At 37.1% G+C, this 21,190-nt stretch overlaps 1 protein-coding gene across 5 annotated transcripts in view; it reads left to right on the top strand.

The window, feature by feature from the left end:
• LOC129751174 (protein ultraspiracle-like) overlaps window positions 1-21,190 on the top strand; it is a 146,503-nt gene that overhangs the window by 105,596 nt on the left and 19,717 nt on the right. For all 5 annotated transcript variants that reach the window (XM_055746528.1, XM_055746525.1, XM_055746527.1 and 2 more), the window contains 2 exons: window positions 17,261-17,462; window positions 17,576-17,725. In XM_055746528.1, coding sequence (XP_055602503.1) covers window positions 17,261-17,462; window positions 17,576-17,725 — 352 coding nt within the window. The remainder of the gene's footprint in view (window positions 1-17,260; window positions 17,463-17,575; window positions 17,726-21,190) is intronic.

The following is a 21,190-nucleotide window of genomic DNA, read 5'->3' as shown; positions in this document are numbered from 1 at the left end:
TTTTCAGAACTTTGTTCTGAATCCTCTGGATGGCTTTCTTCCTCGTCGCGCAGCAGCTAGACCAAATCGGAACTGCATACATGATCGCTGGTCGGAAAACTTGTTTGTAGATGAGCATCTTATTTCGCAGACACAACCGGGATTTCCTGTTGATGAGAGAATAAAGAGATTTAGTGTATTTATTACATTTAGATTGAATATCTTCAATGTGATTTTTAAAAGTAAGATTCCGATCAAGTGTAAGTCCCAAGTACTTCACGTGATCAGACCATTCTAATGAAACCCCATTAAAAGTTATGGAATGATTTTCATTAGGTTTTAAAAAATTTGCTCTTGGCTTATGGGGAAATAAAATAAGTTGAGTTTTGGAAGCGTTAGGAGAAATTTTCCACTTTTTCAAGTAATTCAAAAAGGAATTTAAATTTTGTTGCAATCTACTGCGTACCACCCGTAAATTTCGACCTTTGGCTGAAAGCAAAGTGTCATCAGCAAATAATCTTCTACCTTTTCCTTCTGGTACATCAGGAAGATCAGAAGTAAAAATATTATATAAAATTGGCCCAAGTATACTACCCTGAGGGACACCAGCTCTAATGGGTGTCCTTTCAGAGCATGAATTTTGATAGCTTACTTGTAAGGTTCGGCTAGTCAAATAATTTTGAATAATTTTGGTGAGATATACAGGAAAATCAAATCGAGCTAATTTAGCTACTAAACCTTTGTGCCAAACACTGTCAAAAGCTTTTTCAATATCAAGAAGAGCAACACCAGTTGAATAACCCTCAGATTTGCTAGCGTTAATCATATTAGTTACACTCAAAAGTTGATGTGTAGTAGAATGTCCATGACGAAAACCAAATTGTTCATCAGGGAAAATAGAATTCTGATTAATGTGAATCATCATTCTATTCAAAATAACTCTCTCAAATAGTTTACTTAAAGAAGGAAGCAAACTAATTGGTCGATAACTTGAAGGCTCTGAAGCATTTTTTCCAGGTTTCAAAATTGGAGTTATTTTGGCATTTTTCCATTTATTGGGAAAATAAGCCAAATGAAAACATTTGTTGAAGATTTTAACTAAAAAATTTAAAGTGCTTTCAGGCAACTTTTTAATAAGAATATAGAAAATCCCATCTTCCCCTGGAGCTTTCATATTTTTAAATTTTTTGAAAATCAATTTAAGTTCATCAATATTTGTCTCACAAGAACTTTCAAACACATTTTGCTTGGAAAGAATATCATCAAATTCTAGGGAAATTTGAGCATCAATTGGACTTACAACGTTTAAATTAAAATCATGAGCAGACTCAAATTGTTGGGCTAATTTTTTAGCCTTTTCTGAATTAGTTAAAAGAAGTTTATCCCCATCTTTCAAAGTAGGAATTGGCTTCTGGGGCTTTTTCAAAATTTTAGTTAATTTCCAAAATGGCTTTGAGTAGGGTTTTATATCCTCTACTGCTTTAGCAAAATTTTCATTACGAATGAAATTTAAACGACGTTTGATCTCTTTTTGAAGGTCGCAATAAATTGATTTCAAATAAGGATCCCTAGTACGTTGATATTGGCGTCGACGAATGTTTTTCAGTCGTATCAAAAACTGAAGATCATCATCAATTAAAGGTTGATTAAATTTTTGTTTAACTTTAGGTATTGAAGCAGCTTTAGCATTGACTATTGAAGTTGTCAAATTTTCTACAGCCAAATCAATATCTTCTATTGAATTCAGTGGAACGTTGACATCTAAAATACGTTCAATAAAATTCATATATCGCTCCCAGTTAGCCTTTTGAAAATTAAAAGTTGATTTTAAAGGGTTTTCAATGGGACTTTGAGATAAAGAAAATGTTACTGGAAGGTGGTCTGAATCGAGGTCCGCATGAGTAACTAATTGACTACAATGCTCGCCTAAATCCGTTAGAACCAAATCAATTGTGGAGGGATTTCTAATTGAAGAAAAACAAGTATGCCCATTAGGATATTCAACAGTATAATAACCTGCAGAGCAGTCATTAAACAAAATATTCCCATTTGAATTTGATGAAATATTATTCCAAGATCGGTGTTTTGCATTAAAGTCACCAATAATAAAAAATTTAGATTTATTTCTGGTGAGTTTTTGTAAATCTCCCTTCAAAAAATTTTTCTGTTCACCGCTACATTGAAAAGGCAAATATGCGGCAACAATTATAATTTTCCCCATAGAAGTTTCTAATTCAATTCCAATTGTTTCTAAGACTTTTGTATTGAAAGAAGGAAGAAGTCTAAATTTGAGACGACTATTGATGACAATAGCTACACCCCCACCTTGTCGATCAAGTCGATCATTTCGTAAAATTTTAAAGAAAGCATTGCTTTTCAAGTTATTGTCTGGCTTTAAAAAAGTTTCAGTGATGGCAGCAATATGTATGTTTTGAGTTTTCAAAAATAAAAAGAATTCATCTTGGTTAGCCAGCAAAGATCTAGCATTCCAATTCATAATATTTAAACATCTATTTGGATCCATTAGGGAATCGTAAAGTCATAATAATTTTGTTAGCATAATTAAAAGAAGTTTGGAAAGCTTCAAACATTGAATTTGCTTTCAACATAAGTTGCATCATTTCCATTAAATTTTGATGCAAAAATTTTAATTTTTCCTCAGTAATCTCACCCAAATCAACAAAATTGTTAGGATCAGAAAATGAAGGAGAAGAACCAGTATTTGAATTTCGGGGATTTTCCCAAGCCTTCGCATGTACGTTGAGACTTGGTTTTTTCCCATTTTTATTAGTTAAACCTGAAGAGGGAAACCCATTTTCAACCACCTCTGAGAACGATAAACAACGAGTCTGGGGCGCAGATTCAGCACAGGTAACATTAAAATCACTTCGGGTATTACCCAGCCGTGATTCCAATGTCGACCGAGGCTGACCGCGAACAGGCAGGTTGTTTGCCGGCCCGACGTGTGAAGACGAAAAAGAGGAAAGAGGAGAAGAAACTTTTCTGGAAACTTTGGGATTTTTCCTAGAAGCAATAATTTTTGCCCTGATGGGACAATCTAGCGAATTCGAGGAGTGATTACCTGCGCAATTCGCACACTTAAAAAATTCTGTTTTTGGCTTATCACCACCAAAAAGGCATTTAGATTTTTCATGATCGAATGAGCCGCAAAACATGCATCTGGCATTCATTCTACAATTTTTAGTGCCATGACAAAAAGCTTGACAACGACGACATTGCGTAATGTTTTGTAAAAAATTGGTAGAAGATTTACGAAAAGGTTCGAATTTGACTCGACAATGAAACATAAGACGAGCCTTTTCAAGAATTTGCAAATTTTTAACCTGATCCTTTTTAAAATGGATCAAATAAAGTTCAGGAGCAAAACCAACACTACTGGTATTATTCGTGTTGGTTCTTTTCCTCATTTGAATTACTTGAATTGGAGAAAAACCTAACAAAGAATTTAATTCAGCTGTGATCTCATCCGGTGTCTGATCGCCAGTGAGACCACGAAGTACAACTTTAAATGGACGATCACTTCTGGCGTCGTACGTAAAAAATTGGTGTTTTTTATTATTCAAATAATTTAAAACCTTTTGAAAATCATTAAAAGATTCCGCCAAAATACGAGCAGTTCCCCTTCGACCGATTTGAAAAGAAATCTTCACATCCTTGACGGAAGTGACGATTTCTTTCCGAAAGGCATTGAAGTCAGGAATCGTGACCGTAATTGGTGGAACCTTTTCGTTTTTAAGAGTATAAGAAGAAGAAGGTTTCTTAGTACTCTTATCAGAATTAAATATGAATATTTCCTCATCACCGATGTTATGAAGGACATCGAATGAATTGGAAATTTCAACTTTTTTGGCAGATGGCCCTGGATTAGGTTCAGCAATCCGTTTTCTTCCGGCCCTTGAGCCGGCCGAAGACTTCCCCATGCTGGAAAGAAAAGAGAAAAATATGAATAAAAGAAAATAGAAATAATTTTAGCACTGAAAAGTGCTGATTGAAAAACAGGTAAGGAAAAAATAAATAATGTAAAAATGTTCCTGCAGGTACACAGCAACGATACGATGCTCCGGCGTACGTGTTGACGGCTCAACGGTACAGATGGAAGTGAAAAGCGGATGATGTGAAACAGGGATTCCACGTCGTGGTCTGGGATATGAACACGAGTTGGAGAGTACGAAGAAACCGATTTAGCTTAAAACACCTCATTTTAGCACTTTTTTTTAGATAACAGCAACTTGTAGATTTCAAAGCATTTTTGTAAGATCATTTGAATTTGAAGGACATTTTTATCAAATTAGAGCCGAAACTGAGATTACAGGTCGGACACGATTCTGCGTTCACCAGATTGTTTTTTGGACCGGATAATCGATTCCGACATATAAACGATTTAAAAAAAATAACATTTTTTTTATTACTCCTAAATGCAAAATAGGGTTCAAAATGCTTTTTGAAAGAAGTCGTTGGAAAAAATAAATGTCTGCTAGTCAGATTTTGAATGCAGATAAGAGAGGACTTTATTTCATAAATACATCTACTTCGTTATTTGTGACCCGTTTACTAAATGGATTGAAATACGCTTGGATGACTCGTAAACTTTTAAAAGAATGGTTTTTGAAGGTGATTGTTCTCAATATCATGGCTTTTCAAGAAAGTGTTTCTCGTTTTTGTATGCAAAAATAATAAATTTTAATGTCTCAATTTGATTTTTTTTGTGCTATTTTGCAAAAAAGTTATGAAGCCGGGCAAAATCCATCCAATTTTGAATGAAATCCAGGCATCCGCCCGGACCAGACTTTTATCGAAATTTGTATCAAATATCCAGGCAAGTCCGGATAAACCAACTGGCGAACTATCTATAGAGAAACCATCCTGATAATGAGAATTGCTTTCCGATATTATATAGATAATCTTTTACTCCAGAGAATAATAACGCTTAGATTAAGGTTGCCAGAATGCTTGGTTTTATCCGGGTTGACCCGGATATTCAACATAGAATTTGGGAAAAATCCGATCCTGCCCGGTTGCCCGGATTTCACTGGAACAGCTCGGATTTTGCCCGGGTTTATTCTCATTCTCAAATCAAACTTAAAAAAAAACAAATAATGTTTTAAAATTTGTTTATGCGTCCAATATTTTGACCAACTTTAATATAAATAATCATGAAAGGTTATTTGAAAGCCTAAAATACGATTTAAAATTTAATCAATTAAAATAAATTGCCGAATATTTTCGCAGCATTTACAACGCAAACGATTTGGTTGCAGAATTAGAATTGCAAGTCACGGCAGAGGTGATGCCAGAATTGAGCGTATCGACAACGGATGTTCGGCAGAAAATTTCTCAGCTCGATGAATCTAAAGGAAGTGGACCTGATGGTATTCCAAATTCATTTCTTAAAAGTGCGTGGGCGCTATTGAAAAGCCTCTACAATTGCTCTTCTCAGCTTCCATTCGTGATGGTTTGTTTAGCAAACTGTGGAAGATTTCACACATTTTACCTATTCACAAGAATGGTTCAAAATTGCCCGCTGAAAACTATCGAGGGGTAGCAATTCTTTCTGCTATACCAAAAATGTTCGAGAGCATAATTTACGACCAGATGTACCCATGGCTAGAAAGAAAGATGGCAGATGTTCAGCATGGATTTTTAAAAAAGCGATCTACTGTGACGAATTTAGCAGAATTTGTTTCCCGAACTTCTCAATGGATGACGCAGGGTTCGCAAGTTGATGTCATATACACAGACATGTGTAAAGCTTTTGACGTTATCAATATTAAAGCTTTTCTGTCAGTGCTGCGCAAAAATGGAATCACCGGTGTTAGTCTACAATGGATACGTTCGTACCTGATGGAAAGAGTTCAGTTTGTAAAACTTGGGAACGCGAGATCCAGCGTATTCCTGGTCAACAGCGGCGTACCTCAAGGGAGTCACTTGGGACCCCTACTTTTTATAACTGTAACGAACGAGTTCCCCGAAGCGCTGCGTGACGTGTTTGTGCTGATCTACGCGGATGATTTGAAAATGTTCCTTCCTGTTCGGTATCCCAAGGATTGTATGGTTCTACAGAATGCGCTTAACAAATTTTCTGAGTGTTGCAGCCATTTTGGTTTGAAAATCAATGCCTCAAAATGCAGCGTGATCACCTTTTCAAGGAAAATTAGCAACATAGTGCACGATTATTGTCTTGAATACAACAGTTCCGTAACAAGAAAATTCTCAGTGAAAGATCTAGGCGTAGAGTTGGATGCAAAACTTAGTTTTTCGAAACATATCGAACAAGTCGTTGCCAAAGCCAATTCCATGTACGGTATGGTTAGCAGGATTTGTCACGAGTTGGACAATCCTTATACTATCGTCTATTTATGTTGGACTTATCCGAACCACTATCGAATATGCCAGTATTGTGTGGCAGCCATACTACAATGTTCATAAGAATAGAATCGAAAGAGTTCAAAAACGATTTCTAAGGTACGCCTTGAGAAACCTTGGCTGGCAAGAAGATATGCCAGAATATCGAGCTTTGTGTATGCTGGTTGGCTTGGAATCATTAGAAAATCGCAGAAAATCAATCGACATGTTGTTTTTGAAGGATTTCACCTGTGAAAAATATTTTTCACCGTATTTGATGTCACAGATTTCTCCTAACGAAGGACGTAGCAGTCTACGCAGCATACGACCGTTCCAGCTCCCTAACCGAATTCAAAACTACGCTTGCAATGAACCAATATACAGAATGATGGCGCTCTAAATACAATGCACATGCTAACGTTATAAAACTGAATATGTCCAGAGAACAAATCAAAAATAAACTAAAGTTAGTTTTTTCATAAATATACTGTAAACACCATTAAAGATAAAAGGCTGAAGCCTAGGATCTATCAATAGTAAAAATAAAATAAGGGTCGTATTCGGCAACTCTGAAGATTAATGAAATAAATTTCAATGGCAACGTTTTCTTGGCAACACTTAGCAAAACAACAAAATGAAGTCAGTCATTGATCTATTCTTATGAGTGACAGACGTGTCTGAGTGAATCTCTGAATTGAGATTCGTAAAAATCGTAAAATCACAAATATTAGTTGGTGGAATTATTACAAATAGTGCACATTGTCAAGGCTGTTGCTACGAAAAGTTTGTTTCTGTTTCGGCCTCCGCTAAAAAAGAAAGATTCGTGCAGGCAGCGCAAATTTGCAAGACTGCTGCTGCGAAAAAAATATTGGTTGTAATTTGGTCACCGGTAGAAAGAAGGATTGGCTCAGGAAGCGCAGATGTTTAAAGCAGCTGTTACGAAAAAATCTTTTCCAATTCGGCCTCTGGTAGAAAGACGGATTGGCACAGGGAGCGCAGATTTTTTAGGCTGCTGCTACGAAAAAGTTGTTTCTGATTCGGTCTCCGATGGAATGACGGATTGGTACAAGCAGCGCAGATTTTTAAGGCTGCTGCTACGAAAAAAATGTTTCTGATTTGTCCCCCCGTTGGAAATAATACAGATAAGCACGGAAAACGCAGATTTTAAGGCTGCTTCTGATATGTGTTTGTTTCTGATTCGGCCTTAAGTGAAAAAGATCAACTGGAAAAGCACAGATTAGGAATGGATGGAATGACGGTATGGCACAAGGAGCGCAGATTTTTATGGTTGCTGCTACGAAAAATTTGTTTCTGATTCGTATTAAAATTTTTGTAATAGTTGTATTCGGCAACTCTGAAGATTAATAAAAAAATTCTATTGCAACTTTCATTATTTTGGCAACACTTAGCAAAACAACAAAACAAAGTCCGTCAGTGATCCATTCTTGTGAGTGACAGACGTGTCAGAGTGAATCTCTGAATTGAGATTCGTAAAAATCGTAAAATCACAAAAAAGGCGTAGTTGGTTGAATAATCACAAAAAGCACATATTTTCATGGCTGCTGCTACGAAAACGGATTGGCACAAGGAGCGCAGATTTTAAAGCTGCTGCTACGAAAAAATTGTTTGTAACCATTTTTTCATAGCAGCAGCCATAAAAATCTGCGCTCCTTGTGCCAATCCGTCATTCCATCGGGGGTCCAATCAGAAACAACTTTTTTGTGATAGCAGCCTAATAATAATAGGAATAAAATTTAAATAAAATTTCATAAATTTGAAAACCCTTTGTTAAGAATCGGTTGAAGAAATAGAATGAAGGATATTTGGAAAAATAAAAAACAGCTTTTGATTAGAATGAAATGTAGAATAAAGATGAAAGATATTTAGAAAATAAAATTTTGAAAAAAAAAAGTCGATAAGTTTAAAATTTTCAATTGAGAATAAAGGTGAGAAGGAATGTAGAGATGAGATGAAGGATATTCAGAAAATAAATAAAATTTAATAAATTAAAATATATTAATTAATGAATTCGGCAACTCTGAAGATTAATAAAATAAAATAAATTTCTTCGGCAACGTTTGTAATTTTGGCAAACCTAGGCAAAACAAACAAAGCTAAGTCAGTCATTGATCTATTCTTGTGAGTGACAGACGTGTCTGAGTAAATCTCTGAATTGAGAATCGTAAGAATCGTTAAATCACGACAATATAGAGTGCTGAATTTTCGTGTTTCCCGGGGTGGTTTCTTCGCGGTTCAGTTTTAGATTCCGACGTTAAGTAATTTAGATGTCGATCTATGTTCCATAGAATTATTTTATGCAAGAAGCAAATATCATCAAGTCACCATCTACCGCCCAGTTAAGCGATTTTTCAACTTCAAACATGTGTAATAAAAAAAACTATGGCAGATTTTTATTCGCTTTCTTTTCCAATACATCTCAAAACTGCTCTACTATCAATAAAAAATTTAGTGGAATGCGAAAAAAGTACGCTATTCAAAATAATTATCTAAACTTGGGGAAGTCCAACTGGCCCTATTACCGCCCTCTCGGCTTTTTCCGTTACCGATACTGTTTTGTTAAGGAAAACTATCGTAACAGCACGGAAACGGTTCTTTTTAGTATTTTTCATGTAAGGAGCTATCAAAACCATATTTTGTACAAATTCCTGTAAATTTTGTACAAATTTAACAAAGTGCGTTGACTGACAAAATGATGATTCCCGGCAAACAGCCTCAAGTAACCGTTTACTTTCAGCGATAAAACATCAATTTCTAACATAATCAAACTAAATGCTACTTAAAATTTACACATTTGACACAATATATGCGTTAAAAACAAAGAAATTGTGCGTGACCGGTCATTAGGAACAAACCCTTTTGTTTACATAGCGGTCGTTCACTAATTACGTAAGCACGATTTTGGTTATTTTCAACCCTCTCCACCCCCCCCCCCCCCCTGGTAAGACAAAGTAAGATTTTTTGACATGTTGGTTTAAATTGGCTCTCTTTTAATTTTATAGAACCAGCACCTTTTTTTTATTTATTAAAGCAGATTAAAAGTTTAATAACATAACATCAAAAATTACCAACAAATAGATAGTGAGAAATAAAAATAAAACCTGAGTGATATGGTTTCGTATGGCTGTGACAAATTATCAATGTAACATTTCATACGTAAGATTTTTGGAAACCCCCCCTACCCCCCTAGTAAGAGATCATAAGCAAATGTGAAACCCTCCCATCCCCCCTAACACTAAACGCTCCAAAAAACAACAACTATTGAAAAAATCGAAAATTTTCCAATGCAAATCTATTCTACGAAAATAAAACTATCGTTTAAAGTCGATTTTAGATCAAATATGTACTTTTTAGGAAACAAAAACCCTTTTTGCATCAGGAGCACATGAATGCTCAGTTAGCTAACAGGCGTCGAATTTGATAATTTGACCGCAAACGAAAAACCAAATTTGTTTTTTCAGTGAAATGGTCGAAAAATTATGCCAACACAGAATAGAAGTCTTATTTTTGGGAAAAACATCCCTCTATTTTCAAAATACACATAAAAGGGTGATTTTGGGCGGTAAATGGTGACTGAGCGGTGAATGGCTACTTGATGGTACTTCGGCGGCGTGAGCCTTTTCAACCAGAGTTGTATTCGGGGAAGAAATACCGCAGATGAGTAAAACCTCGAATTACACAAAATACAATGACAAACCCTATGCTTTTGCTATGATTTTGCATATCATCCAGGCGCATACTTAGCTTGGTAGATACACGTATTTTGATATGTTATTTAATCGACGTTTTAAGGCAAATTTAGACTTCAACACGTCGAAAACCTTGATTAAATAGCATAACAATATATCGCGAGGACAAAATCCAACTTTTTTCATACAAAATCTCGGTGGTGGCTTGGATAACGAGAAATCTCAGATAACCGTAGCTAGGATAAGAGGGGTTCTACTTCTTGATTTAAAAAAAACTTTTTTTTTTGCATGAGTTTTAAAATCTCAGGATGGAAAAAGGGGGGGGGGGGGTTTCAAGAAACGCCTCGAGCTGTAATTATTTCAATTGAGGAATTTTATTCAATTTTTTTTTTCCTGTAGGGGAGAGCCCACTGCGACCAGTAATTGATCTATTGTGGTGTTTACCCCGCGTTACTATATGCTGTCAGGTTCACCTGCACTATTGATTGGAGTGACAGTTGATTGCTGACTAAGCATTTTATCCCAATCGGGTATAATATCAAAGATGTATGATATAACCTTTTTAGGGCTGATATGCAACCATATGTCTTGTGCGCTTATTAACTTTGCCCCAAGTACACGCTCTCTCCTGTTTAGGAGGGCGCAGCAGTTGCATAGAAGATGCTCTGCAGTTTCTTTTTCGAACCCGCAGAACCGACAGTCATCGTTCAGAATTATGTTTATCCTTTTGAGATGCTGTTTTGTTGGACAATGTCCGGTCAAGAGACCTGTGTAAGTACTTAATTCGTGCTTACTTAAGTTCAACATGTTTTTTGAGAGTCGTGCGCTTGGTTCAATGAATCTTTTTGCCTGAGTTGCTCCCTCCGCTGTTTTCCAGTTGGAAACAATAGTGGTGCTTTCCCAGTTCTTGAGCTCCATAGTTAAGGCACTTCTCGATACTCCGCAGAAAGGTTCAGGTCCAATCAACAGTCCCTGAGATCCTTCCCTAGCTAGTTGGTCTGCTTCTTCGTTCCCTAGGATACCGCAGTGGCCTGGTACCCAGAATAAAGATACTCTGTTCCTTATGGCCAGGTTTCTTAGTGCAACTATACACTCCCAAACTAGTTTGGAGTAACATGTGAACGTACTTAGTGCTCGGAGAGCAGCCTGGCTGTCAGAGAACATGCAGATACTTGTGTACCTGTATCCCTTTTTCAAACAGGCTAAAGTGCATTCTAGAATTGCTTGAATTTCAGCTTGGAATACTGTTGGCCAGTTTCCCATAGGAATTGAGATCCTGAGTCTAGGTCCGAAAACCCCTGCCCCAGTTCTATTATCCATTTTTGACCCATCAGTGAAGAATAGGATCGATCTGGGAGGAACCGCAGGTCCACCTGACTCCCACACGTCCCTATCATTGATAGTTACATTGTATGGTATGTCTAGGTTGAAAATGGGCTCCATCCAGTCATCATTTTTCACAATAAGTGAGTTTAATTTAAATTTCTTTAGGATTTTTAGGTGTCCTGTAAGATCTCCTTCATAGAGAGTTTTGTGTTTGGAGAGTCTCAAGGCACTACGTTCCGCCTCTAACTCAATGAATTGATGTAGAGGCAGAATATTTAGTAGTGCATTTAGAGCCTCATTCGGTGTGCTTCGCTTTGCGCCAGTTATAGCTAGCGTTGCTAGTCTTTGGAGCTTCGCTAGTTTTTTCTGGGCCGTAATTTGCATAGTTTTGGTCCACCATACTAAGGAGGCATAAGAGATTTTGGGTCTTATAATAGCTGCAAATATCCAGTAGATAATTTTCGGCTGTAGTCCCCATTTTTTCCCTACTCCTTTGAGGCAGACCCATAGAGCTGTTGTAGCCTTAGCGATTACATGCTCTATCTGTGGGTTCCATGATAGCTTTGAGTCTAGTACTATGCCTAAATATTTCACTTGTGATTCGAGGTTTAACACTTCCCCATCTAATGTTAGAGGTTTTAGTGTGATTTTTCGTCTCCTAGTGAATGCTATCACAGTAGTTTTGGAAGGGTTTATGTTTAGTCCCTCTTCCATGCACCAAAATAGTGCGTAGTTGAGTGCAGTTTGCATTCTATTAGACAGCACATTCTCATGTTTTCCCCGAACTATAATAACTACGTCGTCTGCAAAGCCAATAACTTCGAATCCCATGGATACAAGTTTGTTTAGGAGGTCATCCACTATCAAGGACCACAACAACGGTGATAGAACCCCGCCTTGGGGACATCCCTTCGTTGGTGTGGCTTTGATTGTAAGTCCTCCCAAGCTTGCATAAATGGTTCTGTTTATTAGCATCGCACTAGTCCAGTTAACAATTGCCGAGTGGCACCCTCGTCTTTTCATAGCTGTTTCGATTGAAGTGTGAGATGCGTTGTCGAATGCCCCTTCAATGTCTAAAAAAAAAGCGAGTGCTATTTCTTTTGCCTCTACAGTCTTTTCTAGTTTTTGTGTAAGGGTATGTAAGGCCGTAACCGTGGACATACCTTTTTTGTAAGCGAACTGGAAGTTGTTTAGCTTACTTAAGCGAAGATACTGCGATTTAATATACTCGTCAAGTATCTTCTCCATTATTTTCAAAATAATGGACGTTAGACTAATAGGTCTGAATGCCTTAGGTTGTGTTTTATCTTTTTTTCCCTGGTTTCGGGATAAAGATCACGCGCACCTTCTTCCACTGAGTTGGAATATGACAGAGGGTCATACTGGCGACGAACATCTCTACCAAGGCAGGTGTTACCATTTGTTTAGCTTGCTGTATTTGAATTGGTATAATTCCATCTTCACCAGCTGCTTTGAATGGTTCGAATGTACTTATTGCCCAGTCAACCATTGAAGGTGTAAAGATTGTGCGTGATTTGCGAAGTGCTTCATCACGTCTGACATTTCGAGTGAGTCTTTCAATCGGAGTGTCATTAATCTCTATTCCTTCAATGGACTCTGGGAAATGCGTACTTAGTAGTAATTGAAGCGTTTCATTTGGGTTTGTAGTGAACTCCCCGTTCTTTTTCTTCAATTGACCCAGTCCATTTGAATGTTCTTTTGATAGAACTTTCTGGAGTCTGGCAGCTTCGGGTGTAGTTTGCACGGTTTCACACATGTGCTTCCAACTACTCCTCTTAGCTTTTCGAATGTTTTTATTGTACTCTGTTAGGGATTTACGATAATTGTCCCAGCTTGAGTCAGCTTTTGCTTTGTTGAAAAGTTTTCTTGTTTTTTTCCTCAACTTTTCTAGTTGTCTGTTCCACCAAGGAACTTTCCTGTTTGAAACACGTTCCTTGAGTGGACAGCTGGCTTCGAAAGCGTATATAATTTTATTTGTGAACCTGTTTGCAGCTTCCTCTAATTGTTTTGTTGTTCGTATTTTCGTTTCCAACAAAGGATTGCAAGCTTCAAGTGTGTGTTTATATAGACTCCAGTTGGTTTTCCTGGGATCTCTATAAACGTCCTTGATTATAACTCCTCCCACTATGTCGAATGAGATATGTCTGTGATCAGACAGTGATTCTTCATCCGATACCTCCCAGTTTTTAATTTTATCTAGAAGTAGTGGTGTACATAGAGTTAAGTCGAGGACTTCTTGTCTATTTCTCGTTATAAACGTTGGTTTGTTTCCCTCATTGCAAATTTCGATATTATTTTGTGAAAGAAACTCTAGTAAGGACTCACCTCTTGCGTTGATATCGGTACTTCCCCACAGCGTGTGATGTGCGTTGGCGTCGCAGCATACGAGGAATTGCTGGTTCTGAGCCCGGCACTTTCTCATATATTCTACAACCATCGGTGGGGGTATATCGGTGCTATCTCCGGGGAAATACGCTGACGCTACACTTACCGTGTGCTTACCTTTCGGTGTTGGTATTTCGACCCTTATAGCTGCAATGTCGCCGCTGATGAATTCTGTAAAGGGAGTAAATTTAATTCTATTGTTTACTAGTAAAGCAACCCTTGGGTGAGAACTGCTTTCATCGTATAGAATCTTACCATTCGGCGTGTATAGCCCTTTAACTTTACCCTTGTTAATCCAAGGTTCCTGGATAAAGGCAAGATCCAGGTCTTCGGCGGCGAATCTTCTGAGTAGTGTGCACGAGGCTCCTACGGCATGGTGAAGATTCACCTGGAAACATTTTAAGGTGTTTATTTTGGTAGTGCTTTGCCCGTGGATGTGGGGAATTGCACCGGCTTTTTGCCTTTTGCACATGTTTGACTACCCTTTTTCGGTTTGCTCCATGTGCTCAGTGTTTTCGGAGCCGTTTTATCGGTCTTCGGTTTTGTGTTAACAGGTTTATGGAAGGTTGAAATACCCCCAACGCTGCTCATCCCGCTCGGCCCTGGTTTCTGTTGATTAAGTTCCAAAATGCGGCCCTTATACAACTTCCCAGTTCCTTCCGGTGAGCAATTGGCATTGGATCCACTGTGGCTCTCCTCATTGTTCTCGTTAGTCCCGAGGTCCTGTCCCTGGTCCATTGGTTGGCCCTGGTTCATAGACTCCAGTTCATTGAGATCTAGTGAGACCTCAGTGGTACCTTTGCTAATCGTCTCTCCTTCTGCGGATCGGACTTGGTCTATCGCCGACTGGTCCTTTACAAGGCCCGGTTTAGGCAGCCCAGGTCCTTGAGCAGCTTTGACTGTGTTTTCCCCTCGGTCAACACCGCTGTCTGTTGGATTCTTCCGGTTTAACTTCCAGATTTTGCTGGAACCGAATCCGTAGTAGATAACGAATTTCCTTTTCTCTAACTCCCTCAAAGAATTTTCGTCCACGGTTTCGACCACTTCGAGAGCCTCGTTCCTTTTCTGGATATTATAGAACCTCCAGCTTTCGGTGCTCAGCTCCTCATTCTGGCTTTCTATAGTAGCCTGAACAGTTTCGATGTCGTCTTCAGCAGCTCCTGGTAGGTGAGCCTTTAAAATCTCCGATCTAGAAATTTGGGATTCCCCAACGGCAATGAGCTCTGCATATACCCATGGTTTGAGCACTGGTGTGACTTGTTGTAGCCAGTCCGCTGTGGCCTGATCAAGACATGTCACTACCATGAACCCAGATTTGTAACAACACTGCGCAAATTTTGGTTTAAGTTTCTCTAACCGTTGGCCGAGAACTGCCCTTTTTATTGCCTGTTGTATCAGTTTAAGTTGCTCTGTCGTCAGCTGTGTGCTTGGGTAGTTTTTGGCAAGTATGCCAACCCTAACAGAGCTAGCAACCTCTTTGTAGGAGGGCTTTTGGTTGCCATTTCTGTGGCTTTTTGTTTTCTCGATCGGTCTCACTGGGCGATTGGCACCATTCGACCTCCCACTCCTTGCTTTTTGTTGTGGTCGAGACTTAGTTGGTTCTTTGGGATCCGGTTTTGTCATAAGGTCTGAAGGTCCCTTTGCCTTTTTGGCATTTGACTTTTCCGCGCTGCTCGAACCACTGTTTTCTCCACTGCGAGCCAGTTTTGCATTTTTAGCAGGTGGTGTGCATTTAGCAGTGGAAATAAGGCGCATAGCCTCTTCGTACGGTACATTTTGAGCGAGATACTTCTTCAGTCGCTTCCGTCCCGCACCACTTAGTTGCCGAGTATCAAAGTTTTTTACTTTGATTGGCGTGTCGATCTTTTTGATGGTGACATTAACCCCATCATCGTTGCTCTCATCTTCCGCGGGGGAGTCCAAGGCGGAAGAGGAAATGGATAGCACTCCCGTGAACGACTCGATTGAGAGCTGTCTCTCGAGCTCACCTTCTGTGGCTTCCATAGGTTCCGGCTGAGGCAAGCAGTCGGCACTCGTTTTATTTTTATTTTTATTTGGTGTGTTCATAATTTGAATCCCACGAGTAGCTAGGGAAGGAACGGTCCGCTGTGTCAGTGCCCTGCTTTAACACAGTAAGGGCTATATACTGTGGGGTGCGCCCTGGTGCCCCACAGGCTCCGTTAGAGGGCAGGATTAAACCCCCCTGCCCATTCATCCTTCGGCACGGTTGCTCGCGTAACACCTTGGAATTAGGGGTTTGCCCCCCATCTCAGTCTGCATGCGACCATAGCATCCACCGGGGTTGAGTACCCGATTTCCGCTAAGGTTGCTCGCACCCCAGCTAGCACCACGGGGAGGTAGAGAATCGGAGTTGTAAACAAGAGGTGATATGACCACTACCCGAAGGTTGGGTGTATGGGGTCTCGAGTTGCACATTGTCTACTTCGCTAGCCAATTTTATTCAATTGCTTTTAATTATTATTATTATGGTAAATGTACCCAATCTTGGCCCCTTAAGCATGGTTACCTAGCTTTTTTTTAAGATTGTAGCCTTCTTGTAACGTGTACTTTTGCATGTCCTTCTACAAATATGATTGCTAACACATTTCAAAATTGAATTATTATTGAATATTATTTTCCAAATAAGTTAGAAATCTTTAATAACTTCTTAACTTTAAATTTAAACTTAACTTAGGGTTTGAATTTTCATTTCCATTTATAATTTTTGGTGTTTTTAATTTCCATTTTCGAAACTTTACTTTCAATTTTAAATCATTAATTTCCAGGTTTCTAAATTTATATTAAAATTCAATTTTCAATATCGGGTAAAGTTTTTTTTAATTTGATATCTCAATTTTCAATTTCTTTTTCCTTCAACTCAAAACTTATATTTTTTCCTTTTTTTTAACTCCGTCAATCGCTTTAACATTTTGCGCCATGGACTGTTCCGCTCAAACTGTTACCGATCAAAGTATGAGTCTGGACAACCGAAAATAAGTAGATTTAATAATCTTTTGGAGCGTAGCCAACTGGCACATTAGCTTGTCGTCTGTTTTTTGCCTGTCTCCATCCACAGGTTGTTGTAGGTACATCTTGAACTGACCTCAAATGAAGCGTTAATTTTTTAAATTATTTCGATACCGTCTAGATAAATCACAACTTATCCGACGGCATAGTGCAGCGAAATGCGATGCCAATAAAATTAATTACCGATTCTGCCCAGAACGGATGGCCTGTCAGTATGATAGTTTTCCAACCGATAATGACCGATCGTCTGAGTCGTGACATTTGAAAAAAAAAACTCGCGGCACCCATCGGTTAAGAGGTTTTCTGTAATGTGCATACTTATTTCCATATTGCATCTCCCCTCATCATCTAGGCCGGTCAATTTGCATCTGCAAATGATGAAAATTAATCACCCCCTATTCGATGCTCGATTCTAATTGCCATCATCTTGGTTTTTATTTCTAATTTTGCAGCTGTGAAGGATGCAAAGGATTCTTTAAGCGGACGGTACGGAAAGATCTGTCCTATGCCTGCCGGGAGGAGAAGAACTGCATCATAGACAAACGCCAAAGAAACCGCTGCCAGTACTGTCGGTATCAGAAATGTCTCGCCTGTGGCATGAAGCGGGAAGCGGTGCAGGAAGAGCGCCAACGGAGTTCCAAGTTTTCCATCAAGGTACACAGATCCCACTCCTCTTTTCCATGATATCGGAGTAATCGGCATACTGACCCAATTCTTATTTAATGATTTTGTTCTCGATTTTTTTTCTTGTGGATCCCTTCCTCCAGAGCGAAGAAATCAACTCAACCAGTTCAGTGCGGGATGTTACCATCGAGCGAATCCACGAGGCAGAGCTGCTGGGGGAACAGAAGAGCGGAGATAATGCAATTCCGTACCTGCGGGTCGGGTCAAACTCGATGATTCCTCCGGAGTACAAGGTAGGTTTGATTTGAAGGGTGAAACGAAATTTAAATGTTCTGAACATTCGATTTAAAATGTAAAAAAATAATATTGGGTTAGATCAAGATTTCCGAAATCACAGAAAAATCTGTAATTTCTCAGAATTTTTATCGCTTTCATTCGCAAAATATGCGTCACATACCATAGAACTTTGTTCAATATAACAGAGTTCAATACGGAAATATAGTCTTTTTTGAAAATTAACTCCGATTTTTAACCAAATCCATCTGTGCTCTATAGTTGGAATTTGACGCGTAAAAAATTATACCCACGGACAAGAGACCCTAATAACTAGAGCTGGTTCATTCCTAAGCCCCGTTTCTAAATTTACATTTTGTGTTGTAAAGCATTACAGATTACGCTTACGAATTTCCACTGAAACTGACATTATTTTGTAAGAGAATTTTGACCAAAAATCACAGAATTATAGAATTTATTTGAAAATGTAAATCTTTTTAGGCAACCTTGGTGTTTTCAGATCCAAGATACACGTATGAATGCAATTGAAAGTCAAAAAAACAATTATTTGCTTTGCTGAAACTAGTTTTTGATGTACTAAATGAGTTCATAAAATCCTCACAGCCAGATTTTTTTTTCCTTTTCAATATAAATATTCAGGGTTCAAGTAACTGCTGTAAAAGTTGCTGAACAGATACAGCCGTTAAATTTCAATCTTTTGAACGCAGTGGGCATTCAATAGAAGCAAATAATCGTACCCCTGTATTAATTCAAATAAAATTCTCTCTCTCTTGTTTCATCAGTTTTGTGCATTGAGAATGAGTTGCTAGTCTCAAGCCGCGTTACCACATATAGATACATATTTTTCTGGCACTTTATCCAAACATTCGGGAAAATTGTGTCTTAATTTCAATCTAGCAACGCTGGTCCCAAGCATCAATTGCATCAAAATTGATGGCCTCGGTCAATCAGCGATCATGAAATTTCAAATGCTATATTTAACTGTTCTAAGAACTGTGCTAAGTTATCATTGCAAATCTCAAATCTGCTAGAAATTGCATTCAGATTCAAATTGTTTTATTTTAGAAATGCATTTCGAATTTGACGATTCAGGGTGGATGTGAATAGTCAATCAAGCTAAGCTAAGCTAATTCTCTCTCTTATTCCAACTGTTAACGAAGCTAGTTCGTTCTTTACGGCTCTCCATGTTCTAAAAGGTTATGGGTCAGAGCAGGGCTGGTAGCGAGTCACTTTTTAGTGACTTTGTCACTTTTTTTGGGTCAGTCACTAAAAAGTCACTTTTTTCATCATTTGGTCACTAAAGTCACTATTTTCTGAAAAATGGTCACTTTTATCACCAAAAGTCACTTTTTTCACCGAAAATAAACCAATGAAAGAGTAATTTGAATTGCGCGTGTTAATATTGACAGTAGTAACGGTAAATTACTTGATCAGTCAGTCAGAAATTTTTTCGCCTCCGGCGGAATTTCGGCATGAATCACCCTTGACTTGAGACATTTTGATCTACGACATTATTTGACGTTCATGAATTGAAACTAACTTTGATTGTAGCTTTTAATTTTTAGTTCAATCAACCTTTTGTATTGCATAACAAATGTTATGTTGATATGAAATATTCTTAAAAAAAAACAAATTCATACTCAATTTTATTTCGTGTTTTTTGTTCTTCTAAATACTTAAAAAAAGGGTTTTAAAAATTTTACACATGGCCACAAAATTTACATTTTTCTTAGGTGCAATAAATTTAAACGATAATTTCAATTATTTTGGGTTCCCCGAATCTAAATATGTATGCAATATTTCTATCAGCTTTTGTTATTGAAATGACTTTTGAAAATAATTAAAAATGTTTTGAGAAGTTTCCGCACTTTTTTTTACACAAACTCAAATTTAAAACATATTATTTAAAAATAAATATTTTATATGAATTGATGAGCTTTAAATAGAATCAAGTTTTTTAAACACTTTCTGCTGTGATGTCAAAAACACTTGTAATGACATTTTTCCATAATCAGTTATCTATCAAGGTTTGATTTTACTAGTAATAAACTCTTCATCACCAAAACTAAATGTGCTCGGCCGAATTTGACAAAATTTCTAGTTTAGGAGTTAGGACACTATTTACTAAATCAATAATTCAATAAAATAAGCACCAAAATGGTTATAGTTAAACATGTTTATTGAAAAAACTCTTCCTGAAATGTTTTTAAAAACAAACTAATCTTTTTTATTTCCATATTGGTTTTTTTTCAATTTTCAAATAAATTTACCGAATTTTATTGTACAGTTTTTTTTCAATTTTCTAATCAACTTGCCGGATTTTTTTTAATCAAACTTTTTAAATTTTTAAGACATATTTTTAACAACAGTTTCCTTGTTTTTAAATTCTGAATTTTCGTGTTCTTCAACCATAAGCCTTAACTCCATAAACCATAAATTCCATAATTTCAACCTTTTGTTCTTTCAGGACCCAATATTTTAATCAAAAGAGACAAAATACTCAGAGCTTGTAATTTAAAGCTTAAAAACCTGCGATTGAAAATTTAAAAACTTTTTTTTAATATTTTTTATATGAAATCATGTTTTTTGGATCGATCATGATTTTTAAATCAATCTTAAAAGTTTAAAAAGTTGTTCTAAGTAGCAACTTTAAAAATAAATTTTAATACGCAGTATTACTAACTTTGTATTTGATTTGTGCTTTCAATATTAATAACAAAAGTTTTGAACTCATTATTTTTAATTTTTAATCAGTTTTATCATTCACGTAATTACTCATTTTCTAACATTTCTTTGTCAGTGTAGTTGAAAATGAAGATATTTTTTAAAGCTTCAAAAATGAAATTTTGATAACTGAACGATTTTACTTTATTAAAGGTTTTATGTCTGGCTTATATAACTGGCATCTTTAAAATAATTATAAATATATTCTTCTTTTTATCAAATTAAATTAAACCATCGAACATTGAATAAATTCTGTTCAAAATTCATTTCTTATTCAGTAACCGGTAATTCACATTTTAAATCGCGATTAAATAATTTTGTTCAAATTAAAAAATTACAGCGGAATTTCTCACTAAACTTTAAGTTGAAAATGAAGAAAAGAATTCCAAATTTAGATGAATAAAAATTAACAATTATTATCGTTTTTTCAATTATTTTTTTTTTTTACTTTTGGTATTGTTATTATATTAATCTAAATTTGAATTTCGAAACCATACTCACCCCCCCTCCCGCCCCATGGACGGGTCCTTCGCATGGGCCAGATTTGGTCACAATTTTTGTACTTCAAAGTTACTTTTTTCGTTCTACATAGTCACAATTTGGTCACTTTTTTCGGTCCTCAAAGTCACTATTTGGTCACTTTTTTTCAAATTTTGGTCACTAAAGTCCCTACTTTTTCATTGTCAAACCGCTACCAGCCCTGGTCAGAGTCAAAAAGTTAAAAGTATAACTTTCTTTAA

This window comes from Uranotaenia lowii, chromosome 3 (genome assembly GCF_029784155.1).
Source record: "Uranotaenia lowii strain MFRU-FL chromosome 3, ASM2978415v1, whole genome shotgun sequence".
Lineage (NCBI taxonomy): Eukaryota > Metazoa > Arthropoda > Insecta > Diptera > Culicidae > Uranotaenia > Uranotaenia lowii.
This window is presented reverse-complemented; position numbering and strand designations above follow the sequence as displayed.